At 48.8% G+C, this 22,025-nt stretch overlaps 1 protein-coding gene across 1 annotated transcript in view; it reads left to right on the forward strand.

Annotated features, from left to right (window-relative positions):
- The first annotated feature begins 2,711 nt into the window (after positions 1-2,711).
- Positions 2,712-22,025, forward strand: part of fto (FTO alpha-ketoglutarate dependent dioxygenase) — a 112,794-nt gene continuing 93,480 nt past the window's right edge. The window contains exons 1-2 of the mRNA XM_070856444.1: positions 2,712-2,767; positions 21,920-21,997. Coding sequence (XP_070712545.1) covers positions 2,726-2,767; positions 21,920-21,997 — 120 coding nt within the window. The 5' untranslated portion in view covers positions 2,712-2,725. The remainder of the gene's footprint in view (positions 2,768-21,919; positions 21,998-22,025) is intronic.

The raw sequence follows: 22,025 nt of genomic DNA on the forward strand, positions 1-22,025 counted from the left end.
GCCTGGCTGCCATTAAAGGCTCTATACATTATGTTCACTCACAGAGCTCCACGTGTGACAGAGCCAGCCAAAGAAAAGTCAGGCGGGGACCCTCCGTGCCTTGAAATGTTAACCATAAAGATGATTGACAGTGTGAATATGTGAATGATGGTTTGACACATAAAAGGAACAGAGTGCAGTGATGGATCAGGGTGATGGAGGCACACTCTGACATTATAAGATAAAAGAAAATAAATTATTTACAGCATAATAAGGTAAGGTAAGGTTTTCCTTCCACGATGGAAGCTCTAAAAAAGACCCTTTGGGCTGACGTTTGTTAATGTGAAAAAACTTGCTTACACATGGATCTAGTTTTCACAAAACGATTCCAAGGATATTTTTCAAACATATTCTCCGCTTGGAGGAGCAGGACAGAGGAGAGGAAATGTAGGTTATAAATAGGAATCAAAAGAACCCCCTCCGTTTATGAGTAAGGGATGCCAGAGACACCGGCATCTTTGAAAGTGGGAGAGCTTTTGAGCATTTTACAAGACAGGTGAAAGAAACATGTGTGTTAAATCAGTGTACCCGGCTCACTTGGGTCAGCTCTACCATAAAAGAAAAGAGATTACAAAGGAAACTAATGAAGACACTGATCAAAGTCTGTAATGGTAATACGTAGCAGGTGTTACGGGCCCCGGCAATCCGCCCCTGCATCACCCTCCCGCCGCCGCCGCTGCTCCATCCGTGAAACTCTCTCATGTATTTCACATGTGCTCTAATAGGAACAATGGGCTGAACACATTTCAGCACGATGCAGAACACGTTATGAGCAGTGTGGATGAACTCTGGGAGCTCTCAGACTGTGGGCGATACATAATAAAGGCAGCCACACAGACGCGGTGCGTTTACGGTGCACTTTCATGACGGGTACTGAGTTGAAAAGGGGCTGACGTGGTTGAAGCCCACACCGGCAGGAGCGCACCTGGAGTTGAGATGCATGCAAGAGTTGAAAGAAGGTTGGCGGGACTTGAACTGGAGCACGTTCAAAGCATGATTGCTATTTTTACACATAGTCTGAGATGAAAGTGGCACTGCTTTTGATTTACCCAAGGGGGGAAACACATGGAATATCCATCCATGTTGAAAACCAGGAGATCGAGGAGAAAATATCTGAAATGTGTTTTATCTAAAGGCAGAATGAGAAGTTCTTGTTAAATGCGGTTTGTAAACACAACATTTAAAGCGGGTTCAGGTTAGTGGGTGAAGCCCCAGATAGTTTTAGAGCGAGCTTTGCCCCGCGTGGCACTTTGCCTTGTTATATTTGCTTACTTTTCCCGGCTCTGCGTCCACCATCATAATAGACTCCTGCAGGATGCACGGTTATGACCTGCGTGCTGTTACTGGTCCAAAGGTCAACACCACCCAGAAACATCCTGAACACAACTAAAGAAGGTGCTACAGGCCGGCTACAGCTGATACAGACACTTCTGGTGGGTCACAATGAGACACCTCATCTATCTACACACCTTTAAGGAGGAAAATCCTCCTCATGCTGCCTTTAAAGACTTTTTCTCAAAACTGTCACAATATTGCTGAACTGCAGTGAGACCACCATATTATTATTATAATACTACTACTACTAATAATAATTATTATAATAGTAATTATAATAATTATTATAAGACTACTACTAATTATTATTATTATACTACTAATAATTATTATTATACAACTAATACTGATAGTGATAATACTACTGATAATAATAATACTACTGATAGTGATAATGATACTACTGATAGTGATAATAATGATACTGATAATAATGCTGGTGATGATAATAATAATAATAATAATACTGATAATAATAATAATAATAATAATAATAATAATAATAATACTGATAATGATAATAATAATGCTGATAATACTACTGATAATGATAATAATAATGCTGATAATACTACTGATAATGATAATAATAATGCTGATAATACTACTGATAATGATAATAATAATGCTGATAATAATGCTGATAATGATAATAATAATGATGATACTACTACTGACAGTGATAATAATGATACTGATAGTACTACTGGTGATGATAATAATAATAATAATGATAATAATACTACTGATAATAATAATAATAATGCTGATAATACTACTGACAGTGATAATAATGCTGATGATAATAATAATAATGATGATAATAATAATGATAATACTACTGATAATGATAATAATACTACTGATAATACTACTGACAGTGCTAATAATGATACTACCGCTGGTAGTGTGCAGTAGTCTTTACTTCCCTGTGTCCTGAGTGTGTTTCTCTCTGTCACAGCCATTTTAAGGGCTGCAAACGGTGCAGCCACTGATCTAAAACCATGCGGAGCATCACAGCTGCAGTTTGCAGATCTGTACCTGCGCCGCACCTGCGCAGTGCAGCACGTGGAGCGTGCCCGAGCTGCTTCCGCCGTGAGCCCGAGCTCACTGTGGGACTTGTAGTTCCGGGAGCTCCTCCTCCGGCGCCTCCTGCAGGATCCTCCCCGCTAAATCGGCGCCCGACGGCCGGCTCGGGCCCGGCCGGGCTCCGCGGAGGCGCGACGGGAGGCCGCGGCCGCGCGAGCCGCGTGCAGCGCGAGGACGGGCCGGCGCGCCGAGAGCTCGCGCACTACAACTCCCAGCGTCGCCCGGGGTGAGAGCGAGGCAGAGTAAACACAAGTCCAGGAACATGAAAAGATCGGGTGACAGTGAGGGGGAGAAGAGAAGAAAGGTACTGACAGTGTTTTTGTCCCTTCGCTCCGCCGTCTGTCTCCGCCTGTCGCTCGCTCAATGTCTAACGCTCCTGATGCGATGCTGCCCGCCGCTTTGGGGAGGCTAGAAAGCCGCGAGCGTCAGCGCATACCTCACCTTGCCTGTTTCCTTTATTGTGTTTTCCACCCCCCACCCACCCCCAGTGTGCCACCATGAGGGGTTACAGTGAAACGGGGCTTTTCTCACGTGCAGAGCAGAAGCTGGGGGGCGTCAGCCAACATCCCACACCAAGTGGACACAAGTGGGCTGAGCCCCAGGGTGTGTGTGTGTGTGTGTGTGTGGAGGTGTGAGTGTGTGTGTGAGTGTGTGGGTGTGTGTGTGTGTCCTGCAGGTCACAGGTGTCCACATGTCACAAACACAAACCAGAGGCAGGGCTTCATGGGTGTGCCGGAGGGTGGGGGGAGGAGAGGAGGCCGGGGCAGGTGATCACTGTGCAGCAGGAAGTACCCACCTGAGGGGCAAACAGGAGCCGGTGCTTCACCTGTGAGCCTCTGGTGTGCTCAGCTCACCTGGGCTGCTGTCAGACAGGAACTCTGGTGGTCGGTGAGGCACTAAAAGAGAGGAAGGACGGGGCTCTGCGGCGCCCACGGCATGCTTTGGCCTACAGTCACCGTGCCCGTCTGTCTGCCTGTCTGCCTGTGTATCTGCCTGTCTGTCTGCCAGTGTATCTGTCTGTCTGCTTCCCCTCTTATCTGCTGTGGCACACGTGTTTGGATCATGTTAGACAGCAGTGAAACTAAGTGTGACTGTGTTTGTCCTCAGAGGCAGAAGTCCCAGCAGGCCCTGGGGCGCTCAGGCCTCGGCCTCCTCTCTCTCTCTTCAGCTAAAGAAAAGCTCCAGAGGGACACGTTGTAATTGTAAAGTGACACTCTGACGGTGGAGCAGCCCTGGAAGGAGCTGCATGCATTCTGGCCAGTTTATCTAACATCCAAACTCCTTTTTTGTGGTAGCTAATAACGGGGGTGTGATGGTCGTCCTCCCCGGTGACTGAGTGTGCTTGCGGGGCCGATCCACCGCGATGGCTCCTCTGTCATTAGTTAGGGAACGCAGGCACCAACAGATTAGTGCCACACGAATACACAGAAACCAGCACAGCTCGCTGACAGCCGGGTGTCTCGGCCCGTACGTGTTTTAAATGATTGGAGCAGGACCAGGGATGCCGGTTCAGGTGTTTCTCTTGTTAGTGATTCCTCACGTTGTGCCTGGAGACAAAAAAAGTCCTCATTATAAGAGTAACTGAACTGTTTTAGTCACAGCAGTGTCTTACCCATTTCTCTCCTGTGGTCCCGCTCAGCCCTCGTCAGCGCTCAGGTAGTCGTCCTGCACGCCGTCATGTCCGTTCTCGGGCGGCTGATGAGGTCTGACGCACCGATGTGCTGCATGTCGTCCATCACGGCCTCCTCCTCTAGCTGCTAGCCGCTAGCTAGTGTGACCGTCAGACAGCTGCCACTGCTCAGCTGACGACTGGGGAGGAGAAGCCGTCGGGCCCTTTAGCTGAAGCGATCGTACCTCCACTGGACGATGTCTGCGCTTCGCCTCACGTTCCCAAGTTACTACATTTCCCCCCAGAATCAGCATCCAGGTCGTCCTGAGGAGTTGAAAACATTTCATTATGTTTTATCAGTTTTGTCATCACAGGAGGAATTTCCCATCGTGCCTCGGCAAGTGTGAAAACAGCTCTGGCCCCGTCCCCTCCACCGGTCCTCTAACGCCGACTTTGATGCGAGCTCGCCGTTTGGACAGTGATGACAAGTACAAAGTGGTGTGTCGAAACAGGAAGTGTGTGTGTGTGTGTGTGTGTGTGTGTGTGTGTGAGCGGCAGGCTAAGTAATGATCACACAGGGTCACCAGATGTTGTGAGGTCCCGGGCTCGGCCCAGCCCGTTGCTTAGATGGGCCTCATTGGTTCGCTGTGGTTGTGGCACCCAGTGCAAGCTGTTTAGGGTATTTAATTTCTGAGCGCTCATTAAAATGGTTTGTGTTTCCCTCGGCAATTCTGTTAAATTAACAACTACCGAGGTAAAAGCTGATTATGTGGCCGCACATCCAGACATGGTTAATCAATTCTCCCACACAAAATGTTAGCTGGTGAATTAGTGTAAGGAGACGATTTATGGCGACTAATGCCGACGTCCTGTCATGTCGGGCCTGGTGTTTTAGCAAGAGGGGGGTGTCACATTCAGCACATTCAGCAGCTTTGCGCTCTGCCGGCCATCTTTTTCTCCCTCTTAACCCGAGCTACATGCTGCTCGCTCTATTAATGAGCCAATAATGGAGAAATAGTGTTGGCTGATGACATAAAACATGGGTGTGGATACCTGAGGCAGGGTAGCACATAAGCTCCAGCAGTGCTAGATTTACACCTAGCCCCGTGTAGAATGGTAGAGAGGGGAACGCTCGGCATGGGGGCTCTCGCTGCTTCATCAGACCCCCGCCGGTGGAGCTGTGGAAAAGCCAGGGCCCAGAAAAATACGGCTGTGGCAGATAATGATACCATTACACTAATGGAGCTGGCAAATGAAGGAGAACCCAGATGCCCTGCTTTATTACCGGAGGGGGTCATTTCCTCGCTGCATTCCTAATGGCCTGAGCACACAGTATTGATCAGGCTATCATGCTGCTAATCCTCTACAGGATTACTTATCGCCGGCTAGGTGTCGATCCGGCGCGCGCCCCGCTCTGGCCTTGCCGCTGGGCGGCCACTGTGTGTCCAGCAGGGACCCACCAGGCCGTTTATCCCGCCGTGATTTAGGGCCGAGCAGGGATGGTGTCTGGGAGGTCTTCGGCGGTGGGCTGGCCGGAGCAATCAGGGAAAAAAAGGAGGCAAATGAAGCTTGCAGCTTTCATCTAATTAAGGAGTAGGCAATGATGTGGTTCCTCCCTCTTTATGGCCCCGCTGGCCCCTGTAGAGCCGGGGAAGCCGTGAGGCTGGCTGTTGTTCTCAGTAATTGTGTTGTGCTGTAAATAAGGACGTGCAGCTCTGGAGCCGTCAGCAGCAGGACGCAGGACTTACTCCAGGCCGCCTTGATTAAAAAGTGCTCCACGTATTCACCTCCTCATGTGGCCCAAGGTGGAAGAATTCCAAGTGCAGATTTGTTTCTTCGGGCCGAACGACCGACCCCCCAGTTCTGGTCACTGCAATCACAACAGTGGCTTTGTGTGCAAACTGAAGAAAAGATTTTCTGAATTATTCATGCTTTGCATTAACTGAACACGACCGAGGACGGCGTAGCCTGGGCCAAGCATCATTACAAATGAATAGTGTGTGTGTGTGTGGGGGGGTCAGGTAGCTCAGAGCACCCTCCCCCGGGCCTGTGACCTGTCATATCCTTGGCCTCTTTACTGGGCCCCTGTGTGCCACTGGCAGCGTGGCACTGTAGCATCAGCAGGCCCCTCCTGTCACCTCTGGCCTTGGCTAATCAAAGAGTTTACCTTAAGGGGGGGCATTTAGCCCTGCTCGTTAGGGCCGCTCCCGTAGCCATAAAGACGTATTTATAAATTTCCATCTGGAACAAGCTGTCGTGGCTAGGGAAACTAGCTATTGATCCAGATATTTAGTCATTTCTTTCTGCGTGTGCCATCAATATTGTGCAAACATCCGTCCACGCGAGGCTTGACCTCGGCCCCGGCCTCTATTTTCCCTCCCATTGGAGTTCAATGATATACTATTCTGAAAAGTAAAATCAATGAATGAATATGAAGTTTTGGTGTGTAATATAGTGCGGCCCCACGGCCCCAGGTCTTTCATTGATCTGCTGTGTGAGCGTCGGTGGGGGGGGGGGCTGATTAGTCTGCTGCTCAGCTTTTCCTCTACATGTCTTCAGCTTGTCTTGCCTGTTTGATCTCTGGCTCATATATTTGGACCGAGTTGTTTACAGATCAGCCTGGTTAGTTCAGACTAATTCAGCCAGCCTACTAAAACTGTTGTGCATTCGTCTTCCTGCTCCGGCAAAGCGATGACATGCAGTGTGTCTGCTTTACTTTTATTACTTTGACAGTGCTGCAGATTCTCTAATTTGATTTGAGTAAGTTGCCGTGAGTGTGATGCCATTGATTACTGTGTGTTTAACCCAACTTCTTCTGTGATGTAACCACTAAAGTCACTGATAACAGGCCCCAAAACTAGTGACATTTAAAGACTAGCAGGCTGTTTCTGAGAGACACACTGATGCACTGCGTCACTGTTTGTTACCCATGAGATGATTCTCTGCTGGTGACATTTATCAGCCTCGCAGCGGCTGGTTTAGCTTCTCATGATCAATGTGAGAAATCCTGCACGTCGTTCCCTCACTTCCTACCACCTTTTTTATAGCAGTGTGTGTTGAACATGTGACATTTTAAAGGTGCATGATGTCTACATTTGGTTTGCATCTGGAAGGATATCAACTTTTACGGCCCCGCCTGCATTGTCTCAGGGTGCGTGGCTCAGATGGCCTGCCGCGAACTCCCATATGTGCTCAGCAGGACCTGTGATCTTACTAAACATTTAAATGGAAAAACAGAGATAGCTGTAAGCTCAGCATTACAGTGTGGTGTGGCTGGGGGATTGAAGGCCGGAGTGAGTCATGCTGTTACAGAAAGGGTCATCGGCAGAGGTTTGATCTGCTGAGGTACCGGCTGTGATCCTCTCCCCCCTCACTGGTTGGCCGCTATACATGCAAAACTCCAAAAGAGGTTTACCAGAAGCAAAATCAGACGAATTTCCACGGATATGAAGCTCAATAAATCATGTCTTACACGCACTCTTAGGTTGATTTTCTCTGGAGAACTCGAGCACTCGTACTCTGCAACATCCCGACATAGAAATAATAAGTGTGACTGCATAGAAATATAGAAATACCACCTCAGGCGTCGATGCTCGGGCGTATAGCTGTGTGCATTTACCACCCCGACGGTCTTCTCCTATGGAAGCAGTCACGAGGATTGTCCAAACAGACCTTGACAGCTTACGTGTCTGACAGCCCACCGAGCACCTCACATTAGTGTCAGGGCATTAGCCACACATGTCAGCGTGTTCGCAAACAAGGCCGCGACGTGCATCATGCAAACCGGCCGACCGCGTCGTCCGTCAGATTCAATGAGATTACATCGAATGTGACCTGCCCAGGCTGGGTTCATCTGTCATGCATGTGTCCCGTCACAAGAGAGACATAGAATAATCAGTTCAATCAATAGATGGTGGTGGCTCATTGGACTGCTGCTGCATAAACATGGGAATGACCCCCTCACCTCATACACAGAGGCTGCAGCCTCCTGGGGGTTCATTAGCCACTCGAGGCTCTGATCCGGGCCTGTCGTTATTCTCCCCTTCTGTTGGTTTGGCACACTGTGTGTGTGTGTGTGTGTGTGTGTGTGTGTGCGGAGGATAAGAACGCTAAGAGATTGTAACACAGTGGTGATAAAAATGTTTAGCACCACAGATGTTTGTAGGATTAGCTATTACCTCAGTGCTCAGATCATTTATTGAAGTGAGAATACTGGAACCACAGTGCAGAAGTACTGTGTGACGCAAGGAAAAGTCCTGCATTCAACGTTTCACTTCAGTGTTAGTATCAAACCTTACATTGAGCATCAGATGAATGTAATGAAGAGAGGAAGTGGAGCAGATAGAAGTATGGAAATACTCAAGTCAAGAACCTCAACACTGCACTCCAGTGCAGCACTTGGATACGTAAAAGCTGCCTAGCGACTGTCCACCACTGACAGTTACAGAGGGAATATCTTCAGGCGTCGTTGGCCTTCCCCTCTGAGGCAGGTAGTCGATCCTACCCAGAATGCATCCTGTCGGAAGTCTGCTGGGGCTAATTTGAGCTAACCTCAGTACAAATAATCTCACTGTGCACAGCCGCCTGCGTAGGACAGAGAGGACTCCATGCTGTTTATTTGTGAATTTATTTTCCTTTGTAATGACTCACCTTTCCAATAAAGTGAAAGTGCTTACTGCCCCGGTGTTTCCCGACATCTGCTTTCAATGAAAAGTCCAAAACCCTTCATTCACAAAAGCTGCAGGAGGCCAGGTTCACAAGGTGCTGTAAATAGTAACCGTTAATTTGTACATCATAAGTTCTTTTCCATAAACGTGAGCAGTGAAAGTGTGTTTAAATACCTGGCGTTTAGCTCAGTGCTTTGTAGAGGCCGAACACGGGGAGCACCTCCACCAGCCGGAGCCAGGCTTTCCTCTGCTCACCGCCATCAGCACAATACCAGCGGTGCTGCGGTTTCTACTGGGTAAAACAAACCGTGCCGAGGTTCAAAATGTAAAACGAATCCAAGTGAAAGCGTTTTAATAGCTGGTGGTTCTCGACTGTCTGGTATATGTAGAAGTAGTGAGTGTGCGGTTCAGGTGCCTCCACCAGCCTCCAGCCTGGAGAGGGCTTTCCTGGTGATCCTGGATTTGCTTTCGTGGAGCTCTTTGTGTTGCTCGTTCCAGCATTTACTCTGCATCAAGTGTGTGAGAAGTGTCTGCTCCTTCAGGTGGTCTGTTCATGTCTCAGTGATTCTTCCTCTCAGCCCCCCGTGTGTTTTTTCTTCATCAGCCTAACTTTTCCTTGCATATGCGAAGGGGCCAACGACAGCTTGACTGGCATGCTGTCAGACCGGCGATGCCTCTCCAACGGTGGAGCATCAGCCCTTTCCTGAGAGCTTGTGAGTGTGTGTGTGTGTGTGTGTGTGTGTGGAGAAGTGGGGGGGGTGTTGTCAGGACGTGACCGGCACACTTTGCATGTTCTTCTTGAGACAGGTGCTCCTGGGCGAGCACTGGTGCATGACAGTTGCCTTTCATCGCTGTCTTCTCTACACTTAACCCCTGACCAGCCCTCCCTCCTCCTCATCCTCCTCCCCTCTCCTCCCCCACCCTCTCTCCTCCACGTCTGACCTCTTCTCACGGCTCTTCCCTCGGCCGTCCTGAGTGACGGACTGCGAAGGCTGCTGGGCGGCTAGCGTTTTGTATGTGGTGGTGTGGTGCGGCAGGCTTGTCACAAGCCTAACGCTGTCAGGCCACGGAAACCCGGCTGTCCAGACCGAACCGCACAACCACACACACACACACACACACACACTCACACACTCACACACCTCCACCCACACCACAACTTTTTGTTCAACAGTCCGTAATTCCATCCACCGGCGCTGTCAAGCACTTGATCAAACGTGCATAAAGAAAGGAGCCCCTCGGCTGAGTCCCATCTCCTCCCCTCCTATCATAATGTAGGCAGATTTTCCCTCCTCTGCCTGCTTCTGCAGCTCTGTTTATTCAGATGAGCCTGACTGGGGGGCAGCGGGTCACATCCACTTGCCTGGCTAAAACGGTCCTGAATCGAGGGTTGTCTCCGGTGAGATGGAGGGAGAAAAAACACGAGGAGGGGTGAGGAAGGGCTGCCGAGCGGTCATGTCAGGGCTGTTTTCTGGGCTACTTGTGTGTGTGTGTGTGTGTGTGTGTGTGTGTGTGTGTGTGGCAGGGGTAGGGGTTAGGGAGTCTGAGGGTTCACTTGTCAACCCTTGTGTCATGCTTGCCCTGGCCCTGTTATGTAGAGGGCATCCACTGTCATTTGTTGCGGGACTGTCTGAAGTGGAGTGAGCCACAGAAGCATAAAAGCAGTGGGCACAGTGTGAGCTCTCAGGTGCCGTCAGGTACCACGCTCTCATTTCAAAGCACAAACTCGTACTCTGCAGGAACTAATCCCTCATTAATTTGACATCCCAAAGTTTGCGTCTTATCTGCTTTGTTTTTTTAGAGATTTGTTTTAGGCTTGGCCCTTTAATCTCCATCATACCTGTGTTCATTCACGATGGATCCAGATGTACTTAGTGTTCTGTTGTTTTCCCTTTTATTCCTTATCATGTTAAGTGAAGTAGGTGGATTAAAGTCATGCTTGAAGCCAACTTTGGGGAAGACATACACTGGGTAAGCTGGTGGTGTTCATGCAACAGTCGTTCTGTACTTTACCAAGTTTTTTGAAGTTTATCCCCGGTGTGTGTGTGTGTGTGTGTGTGTGTGTGTGTAGGTGCATGTGTGTGTTTCGTCTGACATACATCTCCCACATTCTCTCCACTATAGAAAAACACCGATGGTTAAGACTCCTTAAACTTGTTGTTGGAGTGTCAGCGGAGACGTGAGCGCAGCGAACACACACTCACACACACTCACACACACTCACACCGCGAGCTTAATCCAACACCAGCCCGGCGCCTGCCATGCTCTACTCCTGCTTTCTGCGAGCGAGTGGACCCCTTCCTCGCCGCCATTGTCACATATAGGGGGCATTGTCACGTATGAGATGGACTCATGTAAATGCGCTGACAGGCTACTGTCTCGGCTGACTGACAGCACAGAGGGATTGGGCTAATCTGAGTGACTGATTCGAGGCGCGCGGCGGCTCGGCTGTCCCCATAACTCCTGAGAAATAGACAGCTTCAGCGCACTTATCTGTGTTTGTAAGTCCTTCTGCTGCGCTGGGATGACAATAGGGATTAGTGCCAAGGTTCTTTAAACTGTTTTTTTATTTTATTTTTGGGAGGGGGGAAGGGGGCCTCTTATCGGCGCCTCGGCAGCCAGTTTTCCTTGACTGTCAATTAAAGAGGGGATCATTAACTTCAAGGGTATAAATGTTCTAACACTGGTATTACGTTGGGAAGCTAAGTCGCTGACAGATGTTCCAACTTTAATTCTCCACTTGTTTTTTTGTCCTTTAATTAATTTATGTATCACTATTCGGGTTTTAAATATTTTCTCCCCCTGTCTGCTCTTTGTTAGCCTGTAATCTCAGTTACCATGGTAGTCGCAAAGACGATTGGGCCTTGTCACTCGGCTGTGTTTCTTATGAGGTTCAATCGGCTAATGTATTCAATATCAGCCCAACTGAAAGGTAAACAGTATCTAATGGCGCCTGTGTTCCTGCACCGCCTCAGTGCAGCCTGGAGGAGAGCAGCACGTCTGCCTCTCCTTCTCTGGGCTTTTCAGGAGGACCCTAATGCTCAGAGTGGTGCTTGATAAAAACAAAACGAGTGCAGCTTGTGTCTCTGTACACGTGTGGGTTTTTCAGGAGGTAAACACAAGTAGTGTACTACTTGAGGGTTTTCTTTGGGAGGCTTTGTTGGCGGTTGTGAAGCCTGAGTGTGACAGCTGCGGTTGAGATTTCCTCAGAGTGGAGGAACAGACGAGGAGCCACGGTGCGGTCGGTGCTGCAGGTAGCCGCAGAGAGAGAGACAACAAGAGGAGGGGAGTGGGAGAGGGAGAGGCGACAGGGACTGCTAATGGGCAAACTCTCTTCATCCACCGGCGCTGCCATCACCACCGCCACCCGGCTCTCTCGTGACAGCTCCTCTCCTTTGTTCTCCCCCTCGGCCCACTCTCTGCCGGGGATTCGTGACAAGTTTTCGCGGGCTGATCAAACGCGGCGGTGACACCTGATTAGGATATAGCGCGTGTTTACAGTCGTGCATGCCGAGGACCCCCCCCCCTCTCTCAGACAACAAGGGAGACTTCACCTTGACTAATTAAATTTGCACCTGCAATGCCAGCTGTGACAGCCACTGGAGGGCTGCATTTATTTATGTCACTCCATACATACTTCCTGTGACGTTCATGGAGGCTGTCGGCGCTCCTCTGTTTACCCACACTGGTTCAGGCTTCTTACTGCCTGCCTGGAACAGTGCGCCTCTCAAATTGCCTCTGACTGATAACAAAAAATGCACTTGCATATTTTAGCAGTGTCATTTTAACAAATGGTTTCATTCCTGCCGGTCTTGTCCTGCATGTTGCTCTCCTGTTAAAATGACTACATTACATGCTAATGCTTTGGTGGTATTGCAATTTTTTAACAATTACGGCATTCAAATGGCAAACAAAAAAACTTGTGGATCCATTTTGTGTAGCATCACAGTGTGGAGTGGATGTTCTGGTCTTATTGAGGTCGGCTCAGCATGCTAACTACAAAGATCTCCACTCTGTGTTATCCATGTGAGCTATTTATTATTTCTATTTCACGTGATGGGGACGATAGAATAGCACACAAAGCTTGGCTCTTAGAGTTTATAACGTTTTTAAATAATGTGATTTGTGTGTTCCTTACTCAGTGTGTGTGTGTGTGTGTGTGTGTGTGTGTGTTTAATGATGCATTAATGTGTGTAAATATTGTACGTGTGTGTGTGTGTGTATCTATCTAAATCAGTGTTGAGAGTGTAAAAGGCCACAGCTGAAGTGAGCAGGACATCATTCACCCAGTAGCAGCAGACAGGGCCTGGTAATTTGTGGCCATCCCTCCCCTCTCTCTCTCCCTCCCTCCCTCCCTCTCTCTCTCTCTTTCTGTCTCTCCACATCCCCCCACCCTCCCCCCCCATGCCGCCTCCCCAGCCTCAAATTGACCAGGCTCGACTGCTGGTCATGCTGTATTACATGGGTTAGATGAAGTAATTATTTCTAGGCCACTGACTACAAGCAAGATTAATAGTTTTTGAAACGGCCATAATGGAGGGCTGACCTGCCGTGACATAAGCATTATTTCAAGCTCACCTCCACTCTCATCCCTCTCACCTCTGGGCACCGGCAGAGTGTGATTTATACCCGGGTTAATGAGGGGAGGGGACCCAGAGCCGGCAGCATACCAGTGCAGAGTTAGAGGGCCGCTCCCCCAGCCGAACACACGGCGGGGTCACGTAAGGGAAGAAGGCCCAGATCTTCTTAAAGTGATTAAAACCTGCACCTTTCCTACAGCGGGTTGGGGTCTGACTACAATCCTGAACGGTTGATGCTCGTTGGGATGAATTGGGATGATGTGGAGACGTCATGTCCTGCGCCCCCCCCCCACCCCCACCCCCACCCCCCTGATGCTCTGGAGCCTGAAGGACCAGAGGAGCTGGAAAGTTGTCACTAGGTGGCACTTGGACATCATGTTATCAGATGCTCTCTCCCCTTCAGCCCACCCCTCCCTGCTCTTGCTCCCTCCTTTCTTGCCTCCCTCCCTCCCTCCCTCCCTCCCTCCCCTCTGTGCTAAGTACACCTCAGATGTCAGGGTGTTTTATTTTTATTGGATGAGGGCAGTGTGTAATGCATTCACCTCCGTTCCTGCCAGCTGTTAAATGCCCCAGAACATGGTGTGGCCAGGCTCCGCCCCGTTAACCCCTCTGATTGGCTGTAATAATTAGCAGAAGTGAACGGTAACTACGGCGCCCAGCGAGGGACAGCCTGAAACTCCCAGATTCGTACGTGACCGAAGGGTCCGTCCTGCCGGGCCTCCGCCGTCCCGGGTCTGGCCCGAGCTGGCCGCCTCCCTCCTCGCTCGAGTGCACGTGTATATTCTAAGCTTTAATATTAACCCTCAATTTAAACGCAAGCATGCGGTGTGGCAGCAGCAATTACACTTTCAAATGGCTGGGTTTGTAAACCTCCAGGATGTTAATCTGTCACCATTCAAGCTACTGGCAAGAGTGAAAAGAGGATTAAGCTATTCAATTCCTGGTAGAATATTTTCCTTTGTTCAGAATGAGTGAAGGAAAAATAAATAAAGAAATGAGGTGGCTTCTCAAGCAAGACAAGTGCCGTCTGCTGCACTTCAGGATTTGGCTAATGCCATTATAGCAAACTTATCTGCTCCAGGATTCCAGGAAGACGGGCCGACGCTCGTGTAAACAGCCACAGATGATATTCGGCCCTTAATTCAATATTAATCTCAGGTCGCATCATAATGCCAGTTTATCTGGGTCAAAGGCGACACGCAGAAGATTTAGACCTGTCCTAGATGTTCAGCACACATCTGCTTTGCGCCATATGTTTTCCTAGTGGTTTAGGTGATTGTCAGCATTTAGATTTAGGCCACTGCTCCGGCTTGTTAATAACACCATATTCAAAAATCTGTTTCAACAAATAGGTCCCAACAAATGGTTCACGGAGGGTGGCGCCAGGCGCAACGGGAAATAAATCACAAGAGGATGTTTTTTTTTTTTTTATCATTTTGAGGAGAATAGAGTGGAAATGTGGAGAATAAAGCTGAAATACAACACTGGACATGTTGACTCATGCCGAATACGGACACTTTTCTCTCCAAATCTTCTTCCCCCCCATTTTTTTCCCCTTTATGTCTGGTCCAAATACTCCTCTGTAACTTTTGATAGATAGCGTGATATCGGATACTTTCCCCCTTCAGACGGGCTTTTCATGTGTGTACATGGTGAAGTACACTTGAAGCTGCACGCTGTATCAAATCATATGTTTAGCATAAGGTTATAATATAGCACATAATAATTGTCACAGCTGTCAGCCAATCCGGCACAGCAGCCCTATCTTAGCCCGTCGTTTACCCTTGACTCCCAGCCCCTCCGGTCGGATTGCACATCATCTTTATCCCAGATGAAGTACCAGACTCGGCAGTGTCAGAAGATGATCTAATATGGAGCCGAAAGGACACAGAGCTGGGAAATCATCGTCATTTGAAGAGGTTGCTTGTCACATGATGGGTTTGATCAGCGCGTGCCGCGGTACACAGAGCCGGGTCTTTGCACTGTCTAACAGTGGTACTGGATTAGAGACACAAGCCACTTCTACTGTGATCAGTCACTCACACACGGAGACACGCGGCAGGACTGAAATCCTCCGCGCACACTTCATCCACATCATGTACACGCTTCTTCGTCAAGCCTACTGTATGGAAATGAGGAACACTGCTGTTGACAATCATAGTACATGCCAGTTTTTTCTTTTTTCTTTTCCAGAAGCTGTTCTTTAAGCTTTGCAGCTGCAGCCGTGGGGCCTCAGACGGCGGTGCGGCACCAGGGCGTGTTGGTCCGTAGCTGCCTGACCCGCCTGAGTGCCACTGATCTGTTACATGTTGAGACAAAGGGTGTGTGTGTGTGTGTGTGTGTGTGTGTGTGTGTGAAGAGTGTGGCTCTACGCCCCTCACACACTGTGTATGGCTAAGTGCTATTGAATTGTTTATTGTCACAAATCACAAACCTTTCAATGACTAGGTGCGGCCACCGTACAGCCACTCATCCACCCACCCACCCACCCATCCATCCATCCATCATCCACCCATCCATCCACCCATCCTGCTGCTGTGCCCTGAGCGATGTGTTGGTCTGCTGGGCTCTGAGGAGCGTAGCGCCGGCCTCTGGAGCTGGGGATTTTAAACGCTCCACCTGCTTATCGATCTCTTCTGCCCCGCTGAGCCAGCCGAGCCCGGGCAGCAGAGAGGGAGAGGGAGGGGAGGCGAGAGGCAGAGGGGAAGGGCAATCTGCTGGCTTCCGTCCTCTGGTCCTCAGGTCTGTCTTTGACACTGCCTGTGGGACAGGCCTGGAGGACGCCTCTTGTCCTCCCTTCAAGCTCCGCATCCATCCCCTACAGCTAGCCGGCCCTCCCTCCGGGCCAGGCTGCACTTTGCACAGCCATATTGATTTTTTTGGAGGGGCAGGAAAAGTGTGGCTGGGTGGTGAGAGCGAATGAGGGAGGGAGGGAGGGGGGATGGAGAAATCAAGGGAGCTTTCTAAAGCACTGACTTCTCCTTGACTGCACCTCGAGACGCGACAACCCTGTTAGAACAACTCAGCGGCCCTGGTGCCCCGCTGAAAACTGCTAATCACAGTCTTTCAATCAACGCTCTCCTTCCTCTCCTTCCTCTCCTCCCTTTCCTCCCTCATTTTCTCACTCTTTCGCCTGACTTTCCCCCCGCGCTGAACTGGACCCTGTCTGAATACCAAGGGACTGCGTCTGCATTAAAACCGGCCATTCCACATGGAAAACAGCTGACCTCATGAAAGCGTGTTGTAATTTGAAGGTGAAAACTAAAAAGCTTTTCTCGATCGACATAATCTTAATGGAGACATTACGGCCCGGCCGCAAACCAACAATTAAGGCAGAATGGCAAACGGCGAAGTTAGCAGCTGGGAGTTCATTCGGCTGGAGGCTGCTGGTTTGAATCCTGCAGCGGGCGGCTAAAGTTCAGGATGCCCTTGAAGGAGACGTTAGAGCCTCGCTTCCTCCAGCAAAGAGCAGAGAAACTTTTTTTACCGTCGTCCACAGATCTTCAGATGTGCTGGGCAGCTCCTGCTCCTGTGTGTGTGTGTGTGTGAAGGTATGCGAGTGTGAAGCTGCTGGTATGTTTCTGATAAAGAGCATGCTCAGTCAATCTCTGCCGGATAAATAAAAAGGTTATGTAAGGCGTACATGGACAGATCTCTTAAATCGCCCTCCTCTCTTCGGCGTCTCCTCCTTCTCTCCAGATTTGACACTCGCTAAAGGTCACAGAAACATCTTTTTTTCCCCTTTGAGGTGTAGATAAGTGTGAAATAGATGTTGACACCACAGACACATTGAAAAGCACTTAAACAGAGTGACCATGCGCCAACCTGTCCGTGTCTGGCTTTGTGCATTTGTAAATACTTTTGAATGATTGATCTGGAGACCCGGGGCTGTGTGGACGTCTGTCAGGTGCAGTGAGAGGGAAGGAGGGAGTTCAAAAAGCAGCTGAGGGTCCAGTACTTTCTGTCTTCATCTCTGACTTCCTCTCTCTCACACACACACACACACACCTGACAGAGGAGCATGTGTCCTGGGATGACTGGGAGAGTGACTGTGTGAGAGAGCAGGAGGCCTCACCGGCTGTGTTACTGTACTTTGTCTCGCATGTGAGACATTTTTCAAATGTGACTGTGCATCAATAAGGTGGTCACATTGTGTGTGTGTGGATCTAATTAATGACTGTCCCCCACAGCTCTGGTAATGTGCTTAGATCAGTGCTGTAAACAGGGCGTGAAAGGTCCACCCTGCACCGGCCCTTTAAATGACGGGCCTGTTGTTCAGGTAGATGGATGGAAATGTTGAGATATTAACGATCACTCCCCCCCCCCGCTCGACCTGTCGCGAGGTGAAATGAACAATGTGGCCCTCAACCTCCAACAACAATTAACAGACCAGAGTCGGCCTGTCGGCCATTTGTCATCACTTACCCCCCCCCCCCCCCCCCCCGCTGAACACATGCTGAACGTGTCTGTCGATAAATACATAATGTTCACTTTGTTTATCTGAAAGAAATATTCAGTGCTCACTGACACTGTTTTTCTCTCCTTATTTGTTTCCAATTTAAACTGAAAAAACAAGAACAAGTGTGTCTGAAGGGGTGAATGTGCCCCCCCATCCCCATCCCCATCCCTGCACTGTGAGTCTGTTTGAGAACCAGGTTGAGGATTATGCTCTTAATAACTGACTGATCCATATTGTTTGCATGAGCTTGGATGCACGACCTTGCATCAGATATGATTTACGAATGTAGGCTCGACCTACATGCCAAACTGGATCTGTAATTACATCTCAGGATTATACAGATTATCCAGAAGAAAATAGATTTGAACAGGAAAGTTGCTGAAAGCCAATTTTTTTTGATGTTTCTGACGGACGCTGGCTGACCTCTGGCTGTCAGAGTCAGATTCAGATTCAGTGTGGAGACACACTGGGGTTACACATTACCGACCCCCCCGCTCTGAGATCAGCTCCCACGCATTCCAGTTAGCCATTGACCAGCCCCCCCAGTTAGCCGTCACACTGAGTCACCAAACTCCAGGCTGCTATTCTTAAAATAAATGAATGCCACAAGTGGCTGTAAACAAAACGTCAGCAGTGAGGACCGGTTAACTTTTGCCCTGAATGTTTCTCCAGGGGGGCGGGCATGAAATGAAGACCCATAATCTGTGAAAAACGGGTCATTGGAGCTGCTGTTTTTCACTTTGATCGTACAGTTTTCTTAGAATAAGGTGATGAAGCTGCAGAAAGAAGCACACTGCTAAAAGTGGAAGCTCCCCCTCCCTCTGTGGTCGTGCAGGTGTGTGTTTGTGAGTGTGGGGGCACCGAGGTGCTGTGTTATCTCACCGCGGTTCACGTCAGCGGCGTTCCCTGGAGCCGTCGGGCTGTAGAGACCTTTATGGAGCAAACCTGCCTGCCATCACTGAGCTCCTCGTCTGTGGGTTTTTCCACAGTTGTTTTCTCAGGTCAAGTCTGGCCCTTCGCACTTTATTTCTCTCTATGCGTCACACATGTTGTGTCACTTCACACAAACTTCCTACATTCTGCGATCCGGTGCCAAATGGACCGGGGCGGAAGCACCTTTGATGTGCCCGGGCAGCCTGTCTGTTTGACTCCCACATTTTACAGCCGACTTGTCAAAACTGTTGATTCACCATCACTTTTGCAGAAGCGGACCAGTTCTGAAATGGGTGTCACACAAGTACCAATGGCCTGCTGTTTAAACACGGAGCTCTATTACACAGCTATCTCTCATCACGTCACCCCCGGGGGCTGCACAAGGCCCGTTTGAGATCCAGGGTTGTCTGCATCGAGACAGAGAGTGCTGCCCTCCTTTGGTTGGAGGTCTTGAAGAAACTGTGCCTTACCTCTTGCCTCACAGTGCATGTGAGTATGAGCACAAGAGGAAAACACAGACATCAGAAAGAAGAATGTCTGTCTAACCACAAAGTGAAAACACTGAGGAGGCCGTTCTCCACACCGGAGCCTCCATCAACAGTTTATAAAGCTTAGGCCAAAGCTAGAGCAGTCCTGTGGGACTCCTGTGTGTGTGTGTGTGTGCAGCGGTACCACACACAGTACAGTACAGTACGTTCCAGGGGACCCTCGGGGGCCTGGAAGTGTTTTTATCCCTGCAGCAGCAGCAGAGTTATCTGGCTATTTTGAGCTATTGATGCTAAGCGCTGGACATTAATCTACTCTGCAGAGAACGCTTTGAAGAAAGTGTCCGTTGGAGTGTCACAGATGGGGAAGAAATGAAATTAATAATTATATGGTACACAGTTTGATATCTCTTATAGGCCAAGATCAAAGCAGACCAATTGAGTTCTATTCTACCTAATATGTTTTTCTGTGATAAACAGTCCGGCTGAGGGAATAATCCCATCAAGGAAGAGAGAGATTAAAAACAGGAGAAAAAAAAGCATCAGATATATCACTCAGCGCAGACGGCTGGCACGGCTACCGTGAAGATCCCGGTTATTATGGGATTGGTAATCTTGTTTCTTGGGTCTGAGTGGAAACGCAGACCTCTTTTTGCGCCTCATGGTTTTCCTCCTAGAATCAGGTGCAGACACAGAGACAGGAAGACAGACACAGCAGTCCTCTGATACTGTGAGACTCCATCTGCTTCAGAGGGCTCCGGTAACTTCTTGTCTTTCTTTTTTTCTGTGGAATTTCTGAGTAGCTTGATGCATTTGACATGTGTGTGACAGCCCTGGTTGTGTGCGATTGGGGTTGAGGCATCATGCTCGCTAACCCGGCTGCGAGGGATTTTTTCTTTTTTTACAAGATCCGCATGTATGTATGTGTGTGTGTGTGTGTGTGTGTGTGTGTGTGTGCAAGGCTCCAATAGACACACACACACACACACACACATACAGTATGAAGACACACTTGTGGGATTGTGTACACAGCAGTGGTTTGCACACTGTGACTAAGGCAGACTGTAATGATCTTACTTATGTGCACGCATGCGCACATCTTTGCTAGATGCATGCCAGGATATGGATCTGTACACACACACACACACACACACACACACACAGATACACACAGTGGTGTGTACACATACAACACTAGCCCAGAGCCTCACCTTGATATCTTGAGCTTCTGTCATGAGTTAGAATTTGACACCGATGAATGTGTGTCAGGTTGTCAATTTCTTCCAGCAGCCTTTGAATGCAGTCTGGCCATGAATAGTGCATGTTGTTTTGTTTTTTAGATTCCAACTGTCTGCAAGTCTGTTTTTGTTTGTTCCTGAATAACTTGGAAGGCCTGTACACTCATGTGCATCCTTTAAGAAAACTTTCAGCAGGTGTTGTGTTGTTTAGCCTAAGGTAAAGATTCAGCCCTGAAGGTAAATTCACCAAACTGCTTCAGATCTGATGCCCTCCCATTTCATCCGCCTCTGTTATTGGGATCTGTTTTTCTCCCTCCTGTCTTTAATGCACATACTTTCACCACTTGCCCTCTTTTTGATCCAGACCCCTTTCAGGTCAGGACACACATCTTTTTATACCTGCACTTTAATGTTATTAACGGGACATTTTATTTCGCTCTAAAAGTCAGGACATATTTTGGCAGCCCGTTCCCATAATCCCTGCGGCGTGCCACATGACGTCTTTGGCATTATTGGGGCCGAAGAAATGTGAGACGCTTGTTGTAAATGTCTCGGAAATATACACAAGGTCGGTTCTCCTAAAACTATCACAACCACTTGGTGTTTGATGCGCGGGCCACGCATGCAAAACTTTTAAAGATGTAAAAAGACAGTGGCATGTCGGTGACATTTCTCCTCCCCCTGCTGCTGAGACACCCTGCCGAGGCTCTGTGTGTGTGTGTGTGTGTGTGTGTGTGTGTGTGTGTGTGTGTGTGTGTGTGTGTGTGTGTGTGTGTGTGCACCTGTGGGGAATAAATATGAGGATCTGAACCCACATGCGCACACAGATCGCCGCCTCCACATGCACGTCCCTCTGGACAAACACGTGACGAAGGGCAAGAAGAAGCTGGGTGGGGGAGTAGCTGTGAAATTTATTTGGGCGTATAGTTTTTATGCCAGTTGCCATTGGATTTACAGGTCAGAATGGAATGCGGCCCAATGAAAAGTACTTTGATCCCTCCACCAGGTTTACCTTTTTATTGGAGGAGCTCTGTATGGCACAGGGCATCTTTTATAAGGTTGTGAGGAACCCCACGGCAGCCTTCGCAAAATCATAAAAATGTGAGACATCAATGAAAATAACTGGCTACCACGATCCAGTTCTGAGAGCATCATTCGTTCAAGTTCACTTGTTAATTTGATCAACTAACACGTAGTGATCCACTTTTACGTTAACAGTTTGTCTAATTTTAGTGCCCACAGCACTTTGGTGTTTGACGGTTGGTGCTTTTCACGTCTATGTAGAGCAGTTTCATCCCTTCATCATCGTACATTTTGCCTCCCACACCGTGTCTGCAGCCAAATTCCCTAAAAGTTATATTCTGGCTATATTTTAATAGAAGATAAAAGCTGAGGGAGTTGATGAGTTTCCCTCACAGAAAAAAAAACAAGCAAAAAGTTCCTGCTGCTGCTTCTGAGCGTGTTTGTCGGTGTTGTGCTCCACAGAGGCGGAGGCTACTGCAGGAGTTGGGAGACCAGAAGATCCCTTTCCTGGGACCATCAGATCGGGGCTATCAGCAACTGGTGAGCCAGCCACACGTTCACAAGAGAC

The sequence above is a fragment of the Pempheris klunzingeri genome, chromosome 1, assembly GCF_042242105.1.
Source record: "Pempheris klunzingeri isolate RE-2024b chromosome 1, fPemKlu1.hap1, whole genome shotgun sequence".
Lineage (NCBI taxonomy): Eukaryota > Metazoa > Chordata > Actinopteri > Acropomatiformes > Pempheridae > Pempheris > Pempheris klunzingeri.